Here is a 19,308-nt window from a genome sequence, read left to right on the forward strand (position 1 = left end):
AAAAAAAAAAAAAAAAAAAAAATTAAAAATAGATCATAGCTTCAATATCTGCTGTCAAAACAAAGCCAGAACAAATAAAGTCTATAATTGTAAAACTGCAACTAGGAGTGAAGGAAATATTACCAATTTATAGGAAGGCCACCAGAGGGTGATGCTTGGCACAGAATGAACACATGGCCAATGGGAAAGCCACAAGAAGATGATGCTTTGCATAAAAGGAGCACATGGTCAAGAGCTCCCATAATGCTTCCCTGGGGTGAAGGCATTTCTAAATTAGAAAGTAATTAGAATATAGGTGACAGTGAAGACATTCTCATTAAAAGCAAGAGAAGACTTAGGGAAAGTACACCTCCCCTTTGTGAGGACATTTCTTTAATCACCTACTTGGCTAAGAGGAAGTCATCTTTGAGGATCATTTTCATAGGAACAAAAACAGTGACAACCTGGAGGGAAGCTACTGTGACACTTAGAAATCTGAAATAAATCTACTTCATCAGTAAACATTTTTCTAGTAGAATATACTAATACAGCCAGACCTGTATCAGCATCTGGGAGGGTCTCATGTGGTTCTCTGAAGAGTACTTCAAGGGATGTTATATTTCATCCTAAGGTAATGCACTTGAATCAAGAAGCTTGCTAAAGGTGGACCAATGGATAGGCCAAAACAGACAGAAAAATCCATGAATCTCAATCCTACTCAAAGAACTGTAGGGAACTGAGGAAAGCTGTGAATGGGAACGCCTTCCACAGGGAAGAGCACACAGACTGGCTGCCCAGTTCCAAATGGCCAGCCCTGCAAATGTGCATAGGTGCCTAGGCAGCACTGTACAAACTAAACAGATTCTAGTGAGGAATATGAATATATGTACATATGTGCTTGCATTGATATTTAGTTTAAAAATGCATGAATTTAAAGGAGACAAGGGCAGGTTTATGAGACGCTTTAGTGAAAGAAGGAAGGGGAAGAGAGTGCAAACACATCCTCATAAAACCGTGTGTGTGAATGTTCACAGGAGTGTTATCTCTAAGAGACAACAAATGAAAATACCACTATGGCTGCACTGACGAGAAGGTAAGTGTGTGCAATGAAAGAAAATGGAAACTGACTCTACTACATAGATGAACCTTGAAAAACTGTATGCTAAATAAAGCAGTTAATTACAATGGACCAAATCCTATGTTGTTGTTCTTAATAGGAAATGTCCCAGGAAAAGTACAAAGACAGAATGTAGACCCCAGACTCTATAAGAAGATAGAGAAAGTAGGGAGCAAGGAATACAGTAATGAAAGTCTTCTACAACTGAATGCAGTGCTGATTGTCCAACATGGGAAATATATGAATAGTCACCGAATTGTACAATTTAAAGGTATAAGTTATAGAATATATAAATTACTTATCATAATGCTTATTTGAAACACTATCTAATTGAAGTGACATAGTAGAAAGAAAGTGTGTATTTTAAACTGAAGATTATTGTGCTTCATAGTTTTATGCCAACTTGTCCCAAGCTGTAGTCATCTGAAAGGAAGGAACCTCAGTGAGAAAATGCCTCCAGAAGATGGCACTGTAGGCAATTCAGTAGAGCATTTTATAAATTAATGAATTATGGGGGAGGGCCCATCCCGAGCTGGTGGTCCTGGATTCTGTAAGAATGCTGAGCAAGTCACGAGGAATAAGGAAGCCAATAAGCAGCACTCTTCCCCAGCCTCAGCATCAGCTCCTCTCTCCAGGTTCTTAATGTCTGAGGCTCTGTCCTGACTTCCTTCAATGATAAGACTATGCTGTAGAAAGGTAAGCCAAGGGAACCCTTTCCTCTCCTGTCAGAATGCGGTCCAAGAATGGAGTCGTGTGAGAAGTCTTAGCACCTATGAGAACTCTCCAAGAAATCCAAACAGAAGTCTTCTGACCTCAGTTTCTTAAAAACATTGAATCGTCCTTAGAATATGTTTTCCTGCTCCTCCCCAGCATCGCCAATAGGAGTAAGTTTAACTGCAGATACTCATTATTGCTTGCTCTTGTTATTCAATTAAATGTTTACACTACCACTGTATATGCCTCTGGATAAAACTGTTTTTGCCACATATAGTTTGTCCTTGTGTTGTATACAGCTTGAACTCTTAACAACTTTACTCAGGAGGCCTCTCTTAATTCTCAGAGTACAAAGTTTGGTACCACTGGGAGGCAGAGGCAGGTGGATTACTGAATTCGAGGCCAGCCTGGTCTACAGAGTGAGTTCCAGGACAGCCAGAGCTATACAGAGAAACCCTGTCTCAAACAAACAAACAAACAAACAAACAAACAAAAAAATTCTCAGAGTACAAACTGTCTGATGCTCTGAATAAATCTCACTATTGCATGAGACTTTAGTCTGCCTCATTTCTCCCAGGTCCTACCACCTTTAGAGTGGTAAACACTTCCCACGCTGCTTTTAGTCACGGTGGTTTCTCAGTAGCAACGGTAACCTTAACTGGGATAACTGTACAGGGATCCATGCTGTCTCTTCATTCTCTCCATCACTCTCAAAATGAAAACGGGGCAGTGGCTCATTTCCACTTGTGGTGAGATAGAGATGCACTGAGAAAGTCTTCACAGCTATTACCCAAGTAGGTGGGAAGCTCAACTTAATCTTTCAATTGGACTTCAAAAGATAGATACAGTTAAGAATTCCCAGCTGTAATGCCAGGAACGCTCTGGGAGACATACTATATAGACTTTCCAAGGTCAGAGGTAATACTCCTTAATCCTTTTTTCCCTAAACTGTCATAGAAAATATGCAACAACAGCAACAACAACAACAAAAACTTACCAATTTAGCTTCTTCTAATCATCAAATTCCTAGTGGTAAATGTTTCCGACTGGTTTGTAGCAACCTTTAGGGTTTTTCATCGTGTCCACGAATCAGTGTCATACTGAATGACAATTCTCACCATCTGACTCCACAGCCCCAGAGCCACCACTCCCACCTGCATTTCTCTGACAAGTTTGGATCCTGACATTGGGATGGGATGACACATTTGTCTCCAAACCTCGTTTATTTAAGTTAGCACACTGTCCTCAAGACTGACTAAAATTGTAGCATGTGACAGAATTTCCTTGTTTAGCAGGTCAAAAATCAAGACATTCCATCTTTATACTACCTTTTTTGTTTAGCCTGCTGTCTACCAACAGGATCTGGGCTATTCTTTGGCTTGTGCTATGTGACAAACAGTGTTGTGACAAAGGAATCTTTAATCAGTCAGCATTTGCCACCAATGTCTTCAAAATGATATTAAAATAAACACTGGCAATGAGAAAGATCTTCTAGTTACAGAAGTTTAGACAGAGAGAGTAAACAAACAGGTTTCCTACTGGCAGGGCATCTAACAGTCTTTAGTTTTCCTATGTGAACTGGAAATCCTACGAAATCATATCATCTTCAGGTTTCCCTGTGTGGTTAACCTAAATTAGTTTCTACATCACAGAGCAGTTTGAAGAAGCTATTATCCACTGAAGAGCGGGCTACTTTTCTCTTAACTACCTAAACTGGCCATATACTTAAAGCACTGACTTCACTACAATACCATAATGAACAGATCAAAGACTTCTGGATTTATTTCACTCCTAAATCCTTGTAGAACTAAAAGGAGCTGACCTACATGACAGTGTCATTCTGCAAGGTTTAAAAAAAATACCTGTAACTGGAAATCCGGCTATAGTAAACACCAGGTCTTCCTTCAGAATATACACAGGAAGATATACTGTAATTTTAGTGTAACAAATTCATTATGGCCATAATTGAAATACATCAGAAATTATATTGAAACACATTTCTATTTCTGACTTAAGGAAAGTAAAGCTTCTATCCAATGTTCCATTTAATTTCAAAATAATAAATTAGTGAATTATAAAGACAATCTCAAGCCACTAAAACTAGATTAAATGCATGGATCTGGAGTTGGGGAGATGGCTCATCAGGTAGAGTGCTTGCTGTACAAGTTTAAGGACCTATGTTGGGATCAGAGTACCCATGTGAAAAGATTGGGTATGGTGGTACACGTCTATGATCCTATTGCTAGGAGACAGAGATGTGAAGGTCCCTGGGCCATAAGGAGGTGTGGTACCCAAGGAGGGCTTAAATAATGGGGGGTGGGGGATTGTATGAATGGGACTGGAGGGGGACTGTAATCAGGATATAAAGTGAATAAATACATTAATGGGGAAAAAAATCCCTGGGCTCAGTCAGTCTAGAAAATTGGTGACCCTGTCTCAAAAATAAGGCTAGAGGAAAGAAGAAAACACACAGTGTCAACCTCTGGCCTCCATATGTGCAAACACCAGCAGACAGACACACCTGTGTGCATACACACATACACATACACACACACACACACACACACACACACCACAAATACAAACAAAAAATGTCAATGAATGCAGTTCTTTACTAAGTAAAATCAGAATGCTGGGTTCACAGCTCAGTAGGTAAACTGAGTCTCAAGCATGAGGAGCTGAGTTCAGATCCTTAGTACCCACATAAAACCCAGGCACGGCTGTGTAGTCTTTAACATCAACAAGGAGGAGCCAGAGCCAGAGCCATGCCATGGAACTCACTTGCCTGCTAGTCTAGCCAACCAATGAGCTCCAAGCTCTGTGAGAATCACTGTCCCAATAAATAAACATAGAAAACTATAGAGAAATGCACCAAACATTGACCCCTGGCCTCTGGCACACATGCACTGTACCCACACATACAAATGCATGCATACCATATATACCCAGATAGATAGATAGACAGACAGGCAGACAGATATAGATAGATAGATAGATAGATAGATAGATAGATAGATAGATAGACAGACAGACAGACAGATATAGATACATAGATAACAAATTATTTCTTCATCACAAGATTTTATGATCTACATGCATATGTGTGGATGTGGCTCTTGGTTGTTCAACACAGGTTCTAGGAACCAAACTCAGGTCCTGTGGAAGAGTATTCAGGTTCTTAACCATGAAGCCATCTTTCCAATCTCTGAGAACACAACTCTTAATCACGAAAACTGCAAAAACTATTATTAAGTGTGTAACTTACTGCTATAATTTGGTCTCCAATTTGGATTCTTCCATCATGCTCCACAGCACTGCTTTTTGTAATGCTCTTTACAAAGATTCCTGAAGGCTCTAAGATTAGAAATAAGTAATTTTTTCACTATTTATAAAGCACACACAAAGAAAAGCCATCTTCTGCCTTCTACATAAAAATCCTAATTATGACTAAGTATTTAGTGACGAGCCACACAGACATTTAGGACAAAGAATAAGGCAATTATTCAGCCTATCATATCAGAATCACCTACACCAAATTATTTCTAAGAAAGCTGTCAACAACTTTGTTCAACAACAGAAAGTATATAATGATTGAATATCTCATAAGACAGATATTAAGAGAAAATTGCAACACTTAGAAAATATTTAGGATTTAATATTACCTAATTTTTTATCTCCAATATAACCAGCAATGGTAATTCCTAGTCCTTGGACATTTTTAGTGAGTTCCACATCAAACGTCTCACTTTCATCATTTTTCTGAGTAGAAGCATCAACCTAAAGAAGTATCAATAAATATATCTTTAAATAAATCAACATGTAAGAAAGACTAAGGTCGAATTTTAAAGTCAAAGACTCCATTTCACTAAGGCATCTCTAACTGTGCTGTGCAACCTGACAATACAGACAGAACACTGCATCTTCATTCAGAAAAGAATGTAGAAAAGAAAGCTGAGCCTTCCCTCATCAGACAAACTTACTATATAGACAAAATGTTAAAGATTAAATAGCTTCCTGTTAATAAAGTATTTTCAGATATATCTATTTCTAAAGGAGCTGGGATGTTTAATGTTCAAATAAGTCATGTTTTAAATGGATATCAAAACTTTGATTTAGTGTTACCACTTAAATCCTTCTAAACATCACTTTCTAGACAGCCACCAGTAATGACCAGCTGCCATTTATTGAACAGTGTCTTGAAATATACTCGGAATTTCTTTATTTCTTACTCCTTCTAACAATCTAGAATTCCCTACATCATGTGTAGGCCAGTAAGATGTCCAATTTTATCGATCTTTCCCCAGAGGAAGAAGGCATATAAATGTTTCCAAGGACAAACATCTTGGGAGACAGAGCTCAAATTCCAACATTGTGGTTGAAGGGATCCTGTTCATAAATGATGTATAGTATGTAAGAGTATACAACATAGGGCCTCAGCTTCCACAAGAGAGTTCGCACTGTTACCTACAATTTTTACTTTATCCTAACACCATGAATATGAGTGAGTCTATCCTGCAGCCATGTTATAACTAAGCTGGTGACTTATTTTTTCAAAAAAGTAAATGGCATCAGGGATGGTTTTTACATTGCCCTTTTACATTGTTTTGCAAATTGAAGATACTCATGAAGAAAGGGTGCCTTTCAACACTGGCACCCTCCCATTCTGGAATGGTATCTGAGAAGAGCTTTCTTGGATCTAAGCCTTCTTTAATATATACTAATATAGTTACAATTAATTGCATGTTGGACCACAGGTAAAGAAGACTCCCTCAATTAAACATTAGTGAGCTGACACATGATGTTATCAATAAGCCACTGGTCCTATACATTGGTGTGATGTCAGCAGACCTTCCAGTCAACCCTACAAAAACCTCAAGGCAATGGGCTTTAATGTAATGGCCTTGCAGCTTGGGACTGATCATTGACATTTCCTGATTTATGTAAACAGTTATCTCACTGACAGACCACCTAAATGAAGTATAATTTTACAAGTAAAGTTGGATTTATTTTTCATTGCACATAATTATCTGTGCAAACTTCGCAAAAGTTTAAAGTTTAGATAATTACAAGAAAATGACAGGATAAAATCTGCTTCAATTGAAACAAATGTGTTTTCTATTTTTAATAAGTTATCCGAGTGCTATTTTAGAGGGTGGCAATTTGACTATCGAATGGTTTTAAACGGGGCACAAGCTTCAGAAATGATGATACACAGAGAATAGACACTGTCCTAAGCTTTCATTACATCAAGTAGTTTCTGGTACTGCATTCATTTATATATTGCTGAATAAAAGGTTTTGTTTTCCACAAAAGAATGGCATTTAAACACTTCCCTAAACAAGCTCGCTTTCTTCTCTCTGTAAAAATAGCAACCAAATCCAGTCCTAAAAACAACAGACTCATGAAAATCTCAAGAAGGCTAATAAAGCTTTAAAGGGTTTATGGAGGAGGTTAGCTTATTAACAAAAGAATTTACACCAACTGATTAGAGCAATTTTAATAAAAGAAAATGTGGATATTTTACACATATGAAAAATGGATACAGGATTGGAATTTGTTGGAAAATTTATCTAGAAATGGGTAGAATTTGCTTCTAAAATGATTAAGACACTTTTGGGTGTGTTTGTTTTATTTTATCCATTGTAGTCTTCTGACCTTAAACCAACTGATACTACTTTTTTTCTGTTATTTTTCCTGATATAAATTTTAACATTCAAGAATTTTGAAAATGTCCAACTTCTTTTCATGTCAAATTTAGGGCAAATATGGGACAGTACACTGATAAATCATGGGTAATGTGCCATGGCAAAACATGGCTACTGTTTTAAACAAGTATTTACAATGACAGTCACTCATCATAGTTCTGTTAATAGTCCATAGCTTACACAGATTAAAGAAATGACACAGGGATGTTCGTAAGCCTCATCCATTCCCACCATCATGGCTCCCAATCCCCATCTGCCACATAAGAAACTATTTACAGAGAAGTTAATGAAAGATTAACTTTCATGATTAGAATGATGGCCCAGTTTACAAAGAGGCTTCTAAGTAAGACAAAGATAGACTTAAATATTATAGGCAGTTGAACAGTACAACACTAAAATTTCATATGTGCTTCAAAATATCCTTATAAAATGGTTGCTTACAGAAAGTGTGAAATGACCTCCTAGAATCTTTAAGTGAGGAATTCTCAATAAATAGAACACTAGCATCTCTACACATGCTTTTTGTTCAATTCTTTTAATACATACAGGTATCAGTAAATCTAACTTTTAAATAAACATCTGAATGCTGTTTGCTTAGACCTTTATGTAGAGGAATTTTAATCCAGCAACATGGCTGCTCAGGCAAGGGTTCATATCCAAAGACCTTCTGTATTACAGTATGATCTTGATAAAATGCAGACATGTCCTTAGTACACACCTTTAATCCCAAACAATGTAGGTAAGGTTACTTGGTGTATGGAAGCAGCTATGTTTGAACATGAAGACTAATTGAGGGGCAGACAACGTGATAAATCAGAATGATTTGACAGAATGAATCAGAGATGGGATACATCCAACTCTCAATAGAATACCACAAAACAGTGATGCTATTTAAGAGCAGTGTGGAGAAAGAGAGTCAGTCAGCTGGAGTCAGTGCAGGGAGTGCAGTGCAGTGGATTTGAGTTTATTCCTGAGTTTATGAAGGTCAGTAGAAGCAGTTAAAATCAGAGAATAAGGAGCCAGGTTAGAACAAATTGGGAGAGTTAGTTTAAGGCCAAGCACAGGGATTCAATGAGAGGCTGAGAGAAGCCAGATTGAATCAGCTTAGAGGGTAGGAGTAGTTTGAGCAGAACAGCTGAGTTGAACCAGTCAGCCAAAGTTCAGAAAGAACTAGAAAGGGTGAACTTATTCCGCAGTAATCTTCAGAGACAACAATTACATCTGGTGAACAAAATATGCATTTACTCTTTTACATCAATGGTTTTCAACTACTTACTCGCATCTCTGAAGTAGAAGACGTGGAAGAGGAGAGGGTGATGCCCAAAGAGGAAGATGCTGGCGTTTCTTCTACAGCACCTCTGGCAATCATCAGCTTAACTCTATTTCCACACTGCCTAAGGACTTGTGCTACTTGCTCACTGCTCATTCCTGCTAGGTCAGTGTCACCAATCTTTAGAATGTGGTCTCCACTGCATAATCGCCCATGCTGATTTTAAAAAAAGCATTCAAATAATTAGGCACTCCTATTATAACTGCAGTTGAAAGGTGTTAATGATCTAAAGACAATAATACAAATGCCAGTAATAGAACATGTCAATCATATAAAGTTAAATATTAAATTTTACTATTAACTGTCCTCTGACATCCAATGTTGTAAAAGCAAATGAAACTTACAGATAATTTGTTAAGTCAATAGCTAGGTTTTTTTTTTTCCCAGTTTGACTTCTAGTTAAAATTCACATGAAAATAAAGGATGGTTTTTGTGATTTTTGGTTTTGAGGAACAAGAAAAAAATTTCTTTAAGCATAGATAAAGTATGACATCATTGTGCAAATACAGCTCATATTAATTAGAATGTGCTATAGAACACAAGAAAATACAGGAATTTCTACAAGAGTTTCTATCTTGCCATTTCAATTATAAATACTGCAAAGAATGAATTTCCAGACAATATTCTAGTGAAAGGAAAATGAAGATAGAAGAGAGTGATATGAACAATATTAAAAAAAAAAAAAAACCTGAAATGACAGACTGCTCTACACTGTACATCACAGCAGTTACTAGTGTCATGTGACTGAGGAATACCTGGCAGTGGCTGGTCCAATTAAGAATTACCTTTGACATTTCATTTAATTTTGGATTTAAAGCTGAATGTACTTGTATTTTCTAGTTCCTAGTGAAATATATATGGTTCGTCCTTTTCTCTCAAGCACGGGAAGTTCACTTGCTATTGCTAGAGGTCATCGGATACCTAAATGTTATTTTACTGTTAATATCACTACAGAGTTGTTGTTTAACTAAGCTTTCATTCATAAACATGAGGATATATGATGAACTCAACTTCCAAATTTAAGTTCAAATCTATTAGTGAAAGCAATAGCCTTATAACCCTAAAAGATTAAAAATATTAAACACAGATTAAAAAACACATCAAATTCCTACACACAAAAAAATGGCACACCTTATAAGCAACAACATGTCAACAAACTAAATGAAAAATGGGCTATGTGTCATGTACAAAGATGCACCAGAGACCCAGCACTAAAGGAGCAACATGGTAGGTTTTACCTCAGTAATAATGCACTGTTTACATAATGTGCTTTTTGAACAGCTGCAAGGTTCACAAATATATAACTACCAAACAAAGGGTAGATGTTTCTCCAGGGACTGGAGCCATCAGCCTGGTTCCGACTGTGGTTCTTCTGGGTATGCAGTGCATTGCCTACAATTGTATTCTAGCAAAATCCATGTCTATGTTCAAAGTATTCTCTTCCAAGTATAGGAGAGTACTTAAAAGCCAGTCCAATAAAATGAAGGGGTCTTAATTGATCAAATTTTCCTTTTATTAAACAGAAAATCTCTATGATGAAGCCCTAATTCCGGGTTAACAACAACAGAACGGATCTGTAATGGCTCACCTGGTCGGCTACTCCTCCAGGTAAGATTGTCTTCACTATGACACCAGTTGCCTTTCCTCCTACGATGCCAAACCCCAGGCCGGACCCATCGTTTACCAGTTCTATGGTCTCCACATGCTGCCAGTGCATCTAGAAGGAAAGTTTTGTGGTGAGTGAATGGTCTGTATTAAATACTGAGTTCATACAGAACCGTGAGCACTAACCAAATCAGGCTTTTCATTTAGTATACTTCCCATTTAACAGACTGTTACCACTATCAATCTGACCCTTCTTGAAGTTATCAGAAATAGACACCAAGTAGGACTACATAAAAGAATAAGTATAAAAAGTCCTAAAACCTTAAAGCAAGCAAACCAGCAGGAGCTCTGGGGAAGCGGCAGACATTAGAGGTGGGCACAGCTGAAAAGACCAGAGGTGGCGCCTTCCGATCCTGATCCTCGGCTACTCACTGGATTCGAGTGGGCTGAAATGGTGCTGGCTGCGGATGGAGAGCGGGAAATCCGTGGGCTGGAGACCAGCGGCAAAGATCCCCTGGCAATCACAAGCTGCACGGTGTCTTTGGCCTTCTGCAGGATGCTAATGGCCTGCTGGTGTGTGATGGTCTGATCTAGGACCTGGCCATTGATGGCGAGGATCTGGTCAGTCTCCTTAAGTCTGCCATCTCTATCGAGGGAGGAAATGGAGTGATGAAAGATGGGAATGTTCTCAAGAAAACGACAGTTCCTGTGCCCTGAAGTGTTCAGGCCACTTAAATCCTAGTGTAGAATACACATAGTTTTATAACTTGCACCTGAAACTCTACTTTTAAAAGTGCATGATTTGGCTCCTGTGCTTGTGGCCATTCCATGCTATCTGAACCACTGACAAAGGACTCTTTTCATCAACCACTGATAACTCACTCAATAACAGATGGTCTTTTATGTTAAAAATGAAATTATGTATTTCTTCCTACTCTGGCTACATTAATAAAACACAATTCAAACTATAATGAGACAGGTCTTGTGATTTTTATTCAAAATGAAGTCCAATAATAACAATGAAAATGGGCCTGCAGAGATGGCTCAGTGGTTAAGAGCACTGACTGCTCTTCTGAAGGTCCTGAGTTCAAATCCCAGCAACCACATGGTGGCTCACAACCATGTATTGAGATCCGATGCTCTCTTCTGGTGTGTCTGAAGACAGCTACAGTGTATACATATACATAGAATAAATATTAAAAAACAACAAAGACCCATCAGCATCTACACAGGAAACTGTTAAAAGACTATAGTAAAATCATTTACTGAAGAAAATATCTAATAAAAATACAATGAAAATATGATTACATTTGTTTCTTAACTTACTAAAATATAATTAGTTTATGACTATTTAAAAGCTACTCTCATGTGTGTGGCATATGCATGCATGTGCGTGACTGTATATGCACCTGTGTAGGAAGGCCACAGGTAGACACTGAGTGTCTTCCTCTACTGCTCTGTACCCCATTTTTTCAGACAGTCTCTCATTTATTTTTTGGCAACCCTGGTAGTCCAACAAACTCTGGCATATGCCTATCTGTGCTAGCCCAGTACTGGGTTAGAGATGTGTGCTTCCTCATCTGGCTTTCTTATGAGAGTCTTGGGGATCCAGATTCAAGTCCTCACACTTGCACAGCCAGAACTCCAGCATCTCACTCACCCTGTGACTCTCACTTGAATAGACTTGTTTTATACTTTCAAAGTATGACAGCTTCTAAAACCTGGCTAATGTCTGACTATTTCAGCTTCTTCTCTACATACATTTCCTCCTGCAGTGATCAAAACCCTTCTGTGTGTACATTTAGAACAAAGGAGTCACTGTGGCAATCTCACCTGTGAGCCACACTGCCCTCCTGAATCTCCTGGACAAATATCCCCAGCTCGCCCCTGTTTTCACTTCTGAGCCCAACAACACTAAAGCCGAGGCCTCCACACGGAGGTTTGAGGAGCTCAAATATTTCCACATGGCGACCCTGTTCAGGAAACACAATAGAAAACAGAATCAAGAGCCAATTACTAGCTGGTGGCAATGATGTATATTTTTAATTTCAGCTCTTGAGACCGAGAGAGGAGAATAAGAGAATTGTGGGCAAGCCTGGGCTACATAGGAAAGGAACTAAACTAAACAAGAAACATTATTTCTTGTGGCAGTTGTCTCCTTGGGGTATTACTTTGATTATTAAAAAGAAGGAACTAGAGAAAGATCAGTTAGTTTAGTACTTGTCACTTAAAATATAACATTTCATTTCTCCAGAAGAGTATTTCTGGATTATAGCACAAAATACTCAATTTAAAATGTAACCATTTTCCCAAATGATTAGTCTTGAAAATATAAACATGTAAGGAACATTATACAGACTGAGTAGGTTTTATTTATGTACTTACGAATACACACACACACACACACACACACACACGTGCGTGCGTGCATGCGCTCACACAGGGGAATTATGTGTCAACAAGATTCTTGACTGTTTTGTCCCAATCACCCTATCCCTAGAAAAGTCTCTCATCCCCTTACCTCCAGCTATGCTGCCTCCATTGTACCTCATACAGCCAGGTACTCACACTACCAGCCAGGTATTCACATTTTATTCCTTTACCCAACATGTGTACATGTGTACGTGAGTGTGCATGTGCATTATGTAATTAATAAAAAAGGGAAACCATTCAATTGAAAGCATTTGGCAGGAGGAAGGGAAGGGTGAAATGATGTACTATAATCTTAAAAATTAAATAAAATAAAATATGTAATAGAAACATCTGAACTAGACAAACTTCCATAAAACTCTTTCATTATAAACCTGTTCAGCTGTTATAACTACTAATGCATTCCTCAAATTATCCAGGACTTGAAGACCTTTTTAAATCCATCCGGTGCTAACTCACAGGGAGGAACACTATTACCTGGGCCATATTTTTGATGAGCTGATCAAGTTCGTCACAGGCAGGCTTGCCATCCATGACAGCTGGAACACCAGGTCCAGGAAGGGCTTCCAGGTTCCCATGATTTGGAGACAGCAAAAGTGACTCACTTTGCAGGTTAGAAATGATAGCAGAGCAGAACTGAGGAGTGTGGGCATGGTCAGCAGTTGCAGTTGCCAAAGTAGCAATGTTTACCTAGGAGGATGCAGAGATCATTAGCAATGATTCTAGTGTGTTTCCGTCATCGGCAGTGGTCCAGCAGTGATGGGAGAAGTGAGAGTGGCTTTGCAGCCACTTTCCTCTTTAACTTTAGGATTAGGATTCTCAAAACATTAACCTGCCAATCTGACCAGCTCCTGCTATATCTGCAATAACAACACCAAAAACAGATCATTTCATTTTGCAAAGCAGAACATTACATGGCTCCAAGTAAAAAAAGCACTGTAGACAGTCAATGCTAACTGTGTAGTGTGGATGGTTAATCCTTACTGAGCAGTGTAAGTGGCCATTCCTAACTAAGAGGTGTAGGCTGTAAATCCTACCTGTGCAATACAGACAGTCAATCCTTACTGTGCAGTGTAAGAAGTCAGTCCTAACAGGGCACTTCTGCAGTTTTGTCTACAACTCTGTGTCAGGATGATGCATCAGTGTTATGTTCAAAATAGCTCTGCCCTGTTCCTCACTCCCTTGGCTTTAGCTATGCTGACCTCCTCACGGTACCTGACACTGCAGTAAGGTGCTCCACACTACCAGCCAGGTAAAGACACTCACATCCCGTTCTTTACTTCACCCGTGCCTATCCAACCTATCCATGACAACCTATCCCACATGGAACAGGTGCTCTACTGGCAGCCCTTGTCCCTTCTCTTCACAGCCCCTATTCTAGTTCTATACTGTTCCTGTGATAATAAAACACTCTGAACAAGCACAACGTGGAGAGAAAAAAGGGTTCTGTGGCTTACATCAGTACCCACCCCTAAAGGAAAGAGGGGCAGCAGTTCCAGGCAGGAGCATGGAGGCAGGGACCATGGAAGAGAACAACATGGCAGTTTGGTCTCTAGCTCAGTCTTTCCCAGGTTCATGCTTAGCTAGCTTTCCTTTACAGCTCAGAACACCAGCCCACGGGATGGTACTTCCTTCAGGGGTCTGGCCTCTTCTACATAAATTACCAATCAGGAAAATGGAGACATTCCCACAGGCAAACAATAAGGACGAGTGCTCAATGGAGACTCCCCTTTCAGTGGATGCTCAGCTGTGTCAAACTGGCACGTAATGCTAACCAGGACATCAAGTCCATGCTGTTGATATACACTCACTGTCACAGCATTTCCCTTCTAGCCACTGGGGGGTAACTAAAATGTAAAACTGGCCAGTGGAAGGGTCCAGCCATTCTGTTTCCTTCAAGTGACTGTCTCTGTCCTTTAGAGGAATGCCTGGCCCAGAGCAGGCCTTCAATATATATTTGCAGAACAAACATTTCTCCCCACAAATCCTCCACTAGATTCAGCTACAATTCATAGATGATGGGTCAGACAAAGTCCAATGACTAATAACACTGTGTGACCAAGATGCTTTGTCATCATGCCGCTGTCACTTCTGTGTGCTGCACAGGACACAATCACTTGAAGTACCACTCCAGGATAAAAACAAGAGGTGAGGAGCATCCAATGATGAACTCTGTGAAAATATTCTATACAGTGTCCCTAATCTATACACACGAGTTTGTGTACACCTATCCTTAAAAATAAAGCAGAAAATGTACTTAGCCACCAAAGCTACGAAAATTGTGCCATTATATTACCTATCTTTAGTCACCCATGAAAAAGAGGGAGGAAGCTTCTGGGAATTCTATCAAATGCTTATTTTACAATCCACAGCAGGCATGATCAATTATTATTTTTCAAAAGCAAGCTTCTTTTGCCAAGACTGTTTTTTTTGTTTTTGGTTTTTTTTGTTTTTTGTTTTTTTTTCCCCCAGCCATGGCAACTTCAGGGAAGTCTGCTGGCAGAAGACACGCTGCTCAGGTTGAAGCAGATGGCATAATAAAACTTGTGACAGGCTGAAGATCCCACACACTAGGACCTAATGCCTATGGTATGTTTGCATAGGGAAAAATATTTGGACTTCAGCTACAGTAAGCCAGAGTGAACAAACCCAATTCCAGGAATAGATGGTCTCACTATAAGAAATTAACACTGAAGTACAAGCTCTCATGTTAGAGAACCAGGGTCAAGGGCGCTGAAAGACTAAAGTCTTTGGAGAACAAGCACCACTGCAATGTGAAGTTATCTCTTAAGAACCTAATGAAGCTGGGGACTTCCCTGGTTTCTTGCCTGTTCCTGAAGTTTCATCTAAATGGAGTACCACAGTTATCTACTTAAAACAGCCTTAAAACTGTAATTTAGTTATACCATCAAATGACTTGTTTTTAAATTTGAAAATGTATATTCTTAGGAGAAAAACACAACCACCAAGACCTAAGGATTTCAAATGTACACCTAAGAGAAAATATGTATTCTCCCAAGCATACTAAACTTTAGTGTGTGTGTATATGTGTGTGTGTGTGTGTGTGTTTCAGCATCTTGTCAAATCTAGGTGTTTACTCAAAATCTACATCCAGAACAGCTCCAGAGAAGCAACCCACAGATGCTCAATTGACTCTCACAGACACAGATGCTTCTACTGGACTGGCTCCTTCCTGCCCACACTTGGTTCCACAGACCCTGGACACAAGGAAACAGCCAAGTCTCCTAAGACTGGACCAACATCCTCATTCCCATTTCTTGGGTTTCCCAGAGACACATCGCCCCAAAGTCAGAAGGAAGTAGCTAAAATTCACAACGGACTCTATTCCTGTCTCACCATCTCCTCTGTCTAAGCACAGACAAGATTAAACAGACTTGTAATATATCAAATACACAAAGCAGGATGAGGAGGGAATGGTTATGGATCTGGAATGAGTTCAGAAACTTGTGATTGATTATGATCAAAATATTTTGCATGAAATTCTAAAAGAATTAATAAAATTTTCTAGTATGAGGTACAAAACTAGAAGTATTTCATTGTATTTTTTATTGCCTGGTGCCTGTCTACTATTGTAGGTTTTCCTTTTTTAATTAAACCAAAACAGATGAATGTTAGCACTCCTTCTAGGCTCTACCTCACAGTTTCCTGGCAACAGCCAGGTAACAAAAGGGGCTGTTTGACCCCTCCTTGCTCTCCTACCCTTGTATTCTCTTACTCTGCCCCTTCTCTCCATGTCCTTGCTCTCTCACTCTCCAAACCCCTTCCCCCTCCACATGTTCTTGGCCAGCCTTTCCTCTTTCTCTTTTTATCTCCTCTTCTCCCCCCACCCCATGCCTTTCCCTGTCTCCGCTCCCTCCTCAACTCCCCTTTCCATGCCCTAAATAAACTCTATTCTTATGGCTGGTCCCTCAGGAGGAAGGGATGCCTCTGCAAGGGCCCACAGAGGCACCTTCTTCCTCCTCACCATACTGTGCCTCTGCCAAACAAATCCTTGGCTCTTTTCCTTTTTTACAAAGCACAGCATATTCAACTATAAGAAGAAAGCAGAGCAGGAATTCTAGCATGCTCTAACAATGAGAAGCAGAGCAGCAGCCAGAGCACACGATGAAGGAGAGGACTATACGAAAGCAGAGACCACTGCCATCTATCCACTACTCCTGACTACAGCACATCACAGTGACATTGCTGTCATCCAAGGCAGAGAAAACCTGAACTTGTCACCAAAGAAGAGAAACCCCTTTCTTGAACCACAGATGAACAGAGTGACTAAAACCTAAGACATAAGCCAGAGGACTGCACACTCCTGAAATAGTAACAAAAGACAGACAGGAGGATCAGGAGTCAAGGGACTCTGTCGCTACATAAATAAGCAAATAATAAATAATAAAAACCTAACAAACAGGGCATAAAAAGTGATTGTTTTCAGAACACATGTATGCATACTTACCTGTTGATTTAGATTTGGAGGGGGGGAAAAAGAAAACAAAACAAAACAATAAATGTGGGGACAGAAAGAACCTAATCTTAAGAGAGTAGGTCCAAAATGTAGAAGGTCCATGGTTAAATGTGGTCTCCCTTCCCCCACCTGCTTGAACCTGCTTGCTCAAGGGTGGAGTTTCCTGCTCATTCGTGCTGCCACGCCCACTGCTGGACCCTGTCGGCTTAGCTGCTTGGAGGCACACACGTGTTCGTCCTGCTACTGGATCCCGAGTTACTTGGTGGGAAATTGGGTTCCCTCCCCCTTCCTTTATAACTGAATGTTGGAATTAAAAAGGCGGGCTTTGAACATGAAATCGTCTTGGCCCCATTCTTTCTTCTGCCCCGTCTAGATTCCTCTCTCTTCAGCTCGAACTGCCATTCTCTGTTGAACCGTTCGTGTTGTGGACTGCGGGCAGGCCGCAACAGTTAAAGAATAGTAAACAAGGTTTAAAATGTGAGTGAATCAATACCAATTACTCAGAACAGCAAACAATATACACCTGTAGAGTCTGGAATATCTATGGAGATGCGGAGCATGCAGTTCCACGAAGGGCAGGATGGGATAAAATAGGTTGAAAGATGGTAAGTCCTCTACATCTTCCAGGCAGTGACAGCATTGATTAAACTAGAATGGAGGGAGTCAAGGACACATCTGACAGGACAAGGATACAAAATATCAGGAAACTAACAAGTCATTTGAAAATGATTAAAAGCAGAAACATCTCACTAAATAAGAGGTAGGACTGGAAAACAGGCACAGAACGGTGTTCGGCACCACTAAGAAGAGTCAGTTAAAAGCATAAAAATATCCATTATACTTCCTATATTAGGGAGGATGTGGAAAAAACCTACATACTCACTGACAGATAAACTGGTAGTTTCTGGGGGGAATTATGCATGCACTAACCATACAACCTCGTAAGCATCATTCAGTTTCAAAATCCTAAGCTGAAGGCTAGACATAGTGAGAATGGTACATGTCTATAATACAAGACGCTGCAGCAGGAGGATTATAACTCAAGAACAGCGTAGGATATGCAATGGAAATCTCTCCCAACAACAAAAACATAACAGCAACAACAACAATCTACATTCAAAAACACTCTACATAACTGCTCACAGTAGCAACTTTATCTATAAGAGCAATAATACTGGAAACAAAATTCCCATCAAGAGATATAGCCATAACATGGATCATTCCTTAGTAATAAAAAAGGAACACAATATTAATACAATTTGGGTGAATTTCAAGAGTGCTGGAATATATGGGAAATAGTTTCAGAATGTTCTGTCTTTGATGATTATTTACTTTAAAAGACTCTTGATCTAATAAACATAGTAGCATTGTGAGATAAAATATCAGTATCTAAAACAATCATTAGTCTTAAAATATACCAACAATGCACTCTCATAAAAATAACTTCAAAAAATAACTATAAACATATCTGAACAAAGAGAAAGACCTCCACACCATAAAAGTTCAATGACAAGGAAGAGGGAAATCAGAGGATATACCATACAACGGGAAGACGTCCTATGATCCCGAATTGGCAAATATTATTAAAATGACTGTATTATCGAAATTTATCTACAGATTTAATTCATCACCTATCATAATTCCAGTGTCATATTTCACAGATTAAAAACTGATTAACAAATGCAAACAAAACCACAAAATACCACAAACAACCAAGTAATTCTAAGGAATAAGAACACTGCAGGACATTTTACAATACCCAGCCTCAAACTACACTGCAAAGCTATAGTGATAAAGGCAGGCTGATACTGGCAGACAACACCTTACTTTTGACAAAATGGACAAAAACACATGTTGTAATAAAAAGATTCAACAAATGGTGCTGACAAAACTGGATACCAACCTACAGAGGAATTAAATTAGATGTCTATATTATACCTTGTACAAACAT

General features: G+C 39.2%; 1 protein-coding gene across 7 annotated transcripts in view; it reads right to left on the reverse strand.

Moving 5' to 3' along the window:
* Mpdz (multiple PDZ domain crumbs cell polarity complex component) overlaps positions 1 to 19,308 on the reverse strand; it is a 147,230-nt gene that overhangs the window by 89,899 nt on the left and 38,023 nt on the right. For all 7 annotated transcript variants that reach the window (XM_029476873.1, XM_029476875.1, XM_021161144.2 and 4 more), the window contains exons 4-10: positions 13,358 to 13,570; positions 12,284 to 12,423; positions 10,883 to 11,096; positions 10,434 to 10,562; positions 8,792 to 9,001; positions 5,473 to 5,587; positions 5,076 to 5,164 (exon numbers count right to left, since the gene is read on the reverse strand). In XM_029476873.1, the coding sequence (XP_029332733.1) occupies positions 5,076 to 5,164; positions 5,473 to 5,587; positions 8,792 to 9,001; positions 10,434 to 10,562; positions 10,883 to 11,096; positions 12,284 to 12,423; positions 13,358 to 13,570 (1,110 nt within the window). The remainder of the gene's footprint in view (positions 1 to 5,075; positions 5,165 to 5,472; positions 5,588 to 8,791; positions 9,002 to 10,433; positions 10,563 to 10,882; positions 11,097 to 12,283; positions 12,424 to 13,357; positions 13,571 to 19,308) is intronic.

Source organism: Mus caroli, chromosome 4 (assembly GCF_900094665.2).
Source record: "Mus caroli chromosome 4, CAROLI_EIJ_v1.1, whole genome shotgun sequence".
Taxonomy (NCBI): domain Eukaryota; kingdom Metazoa; phylum Chordata; class Mammalia; order Rodentia; family Muridae; genus Mus; species Mus caroli.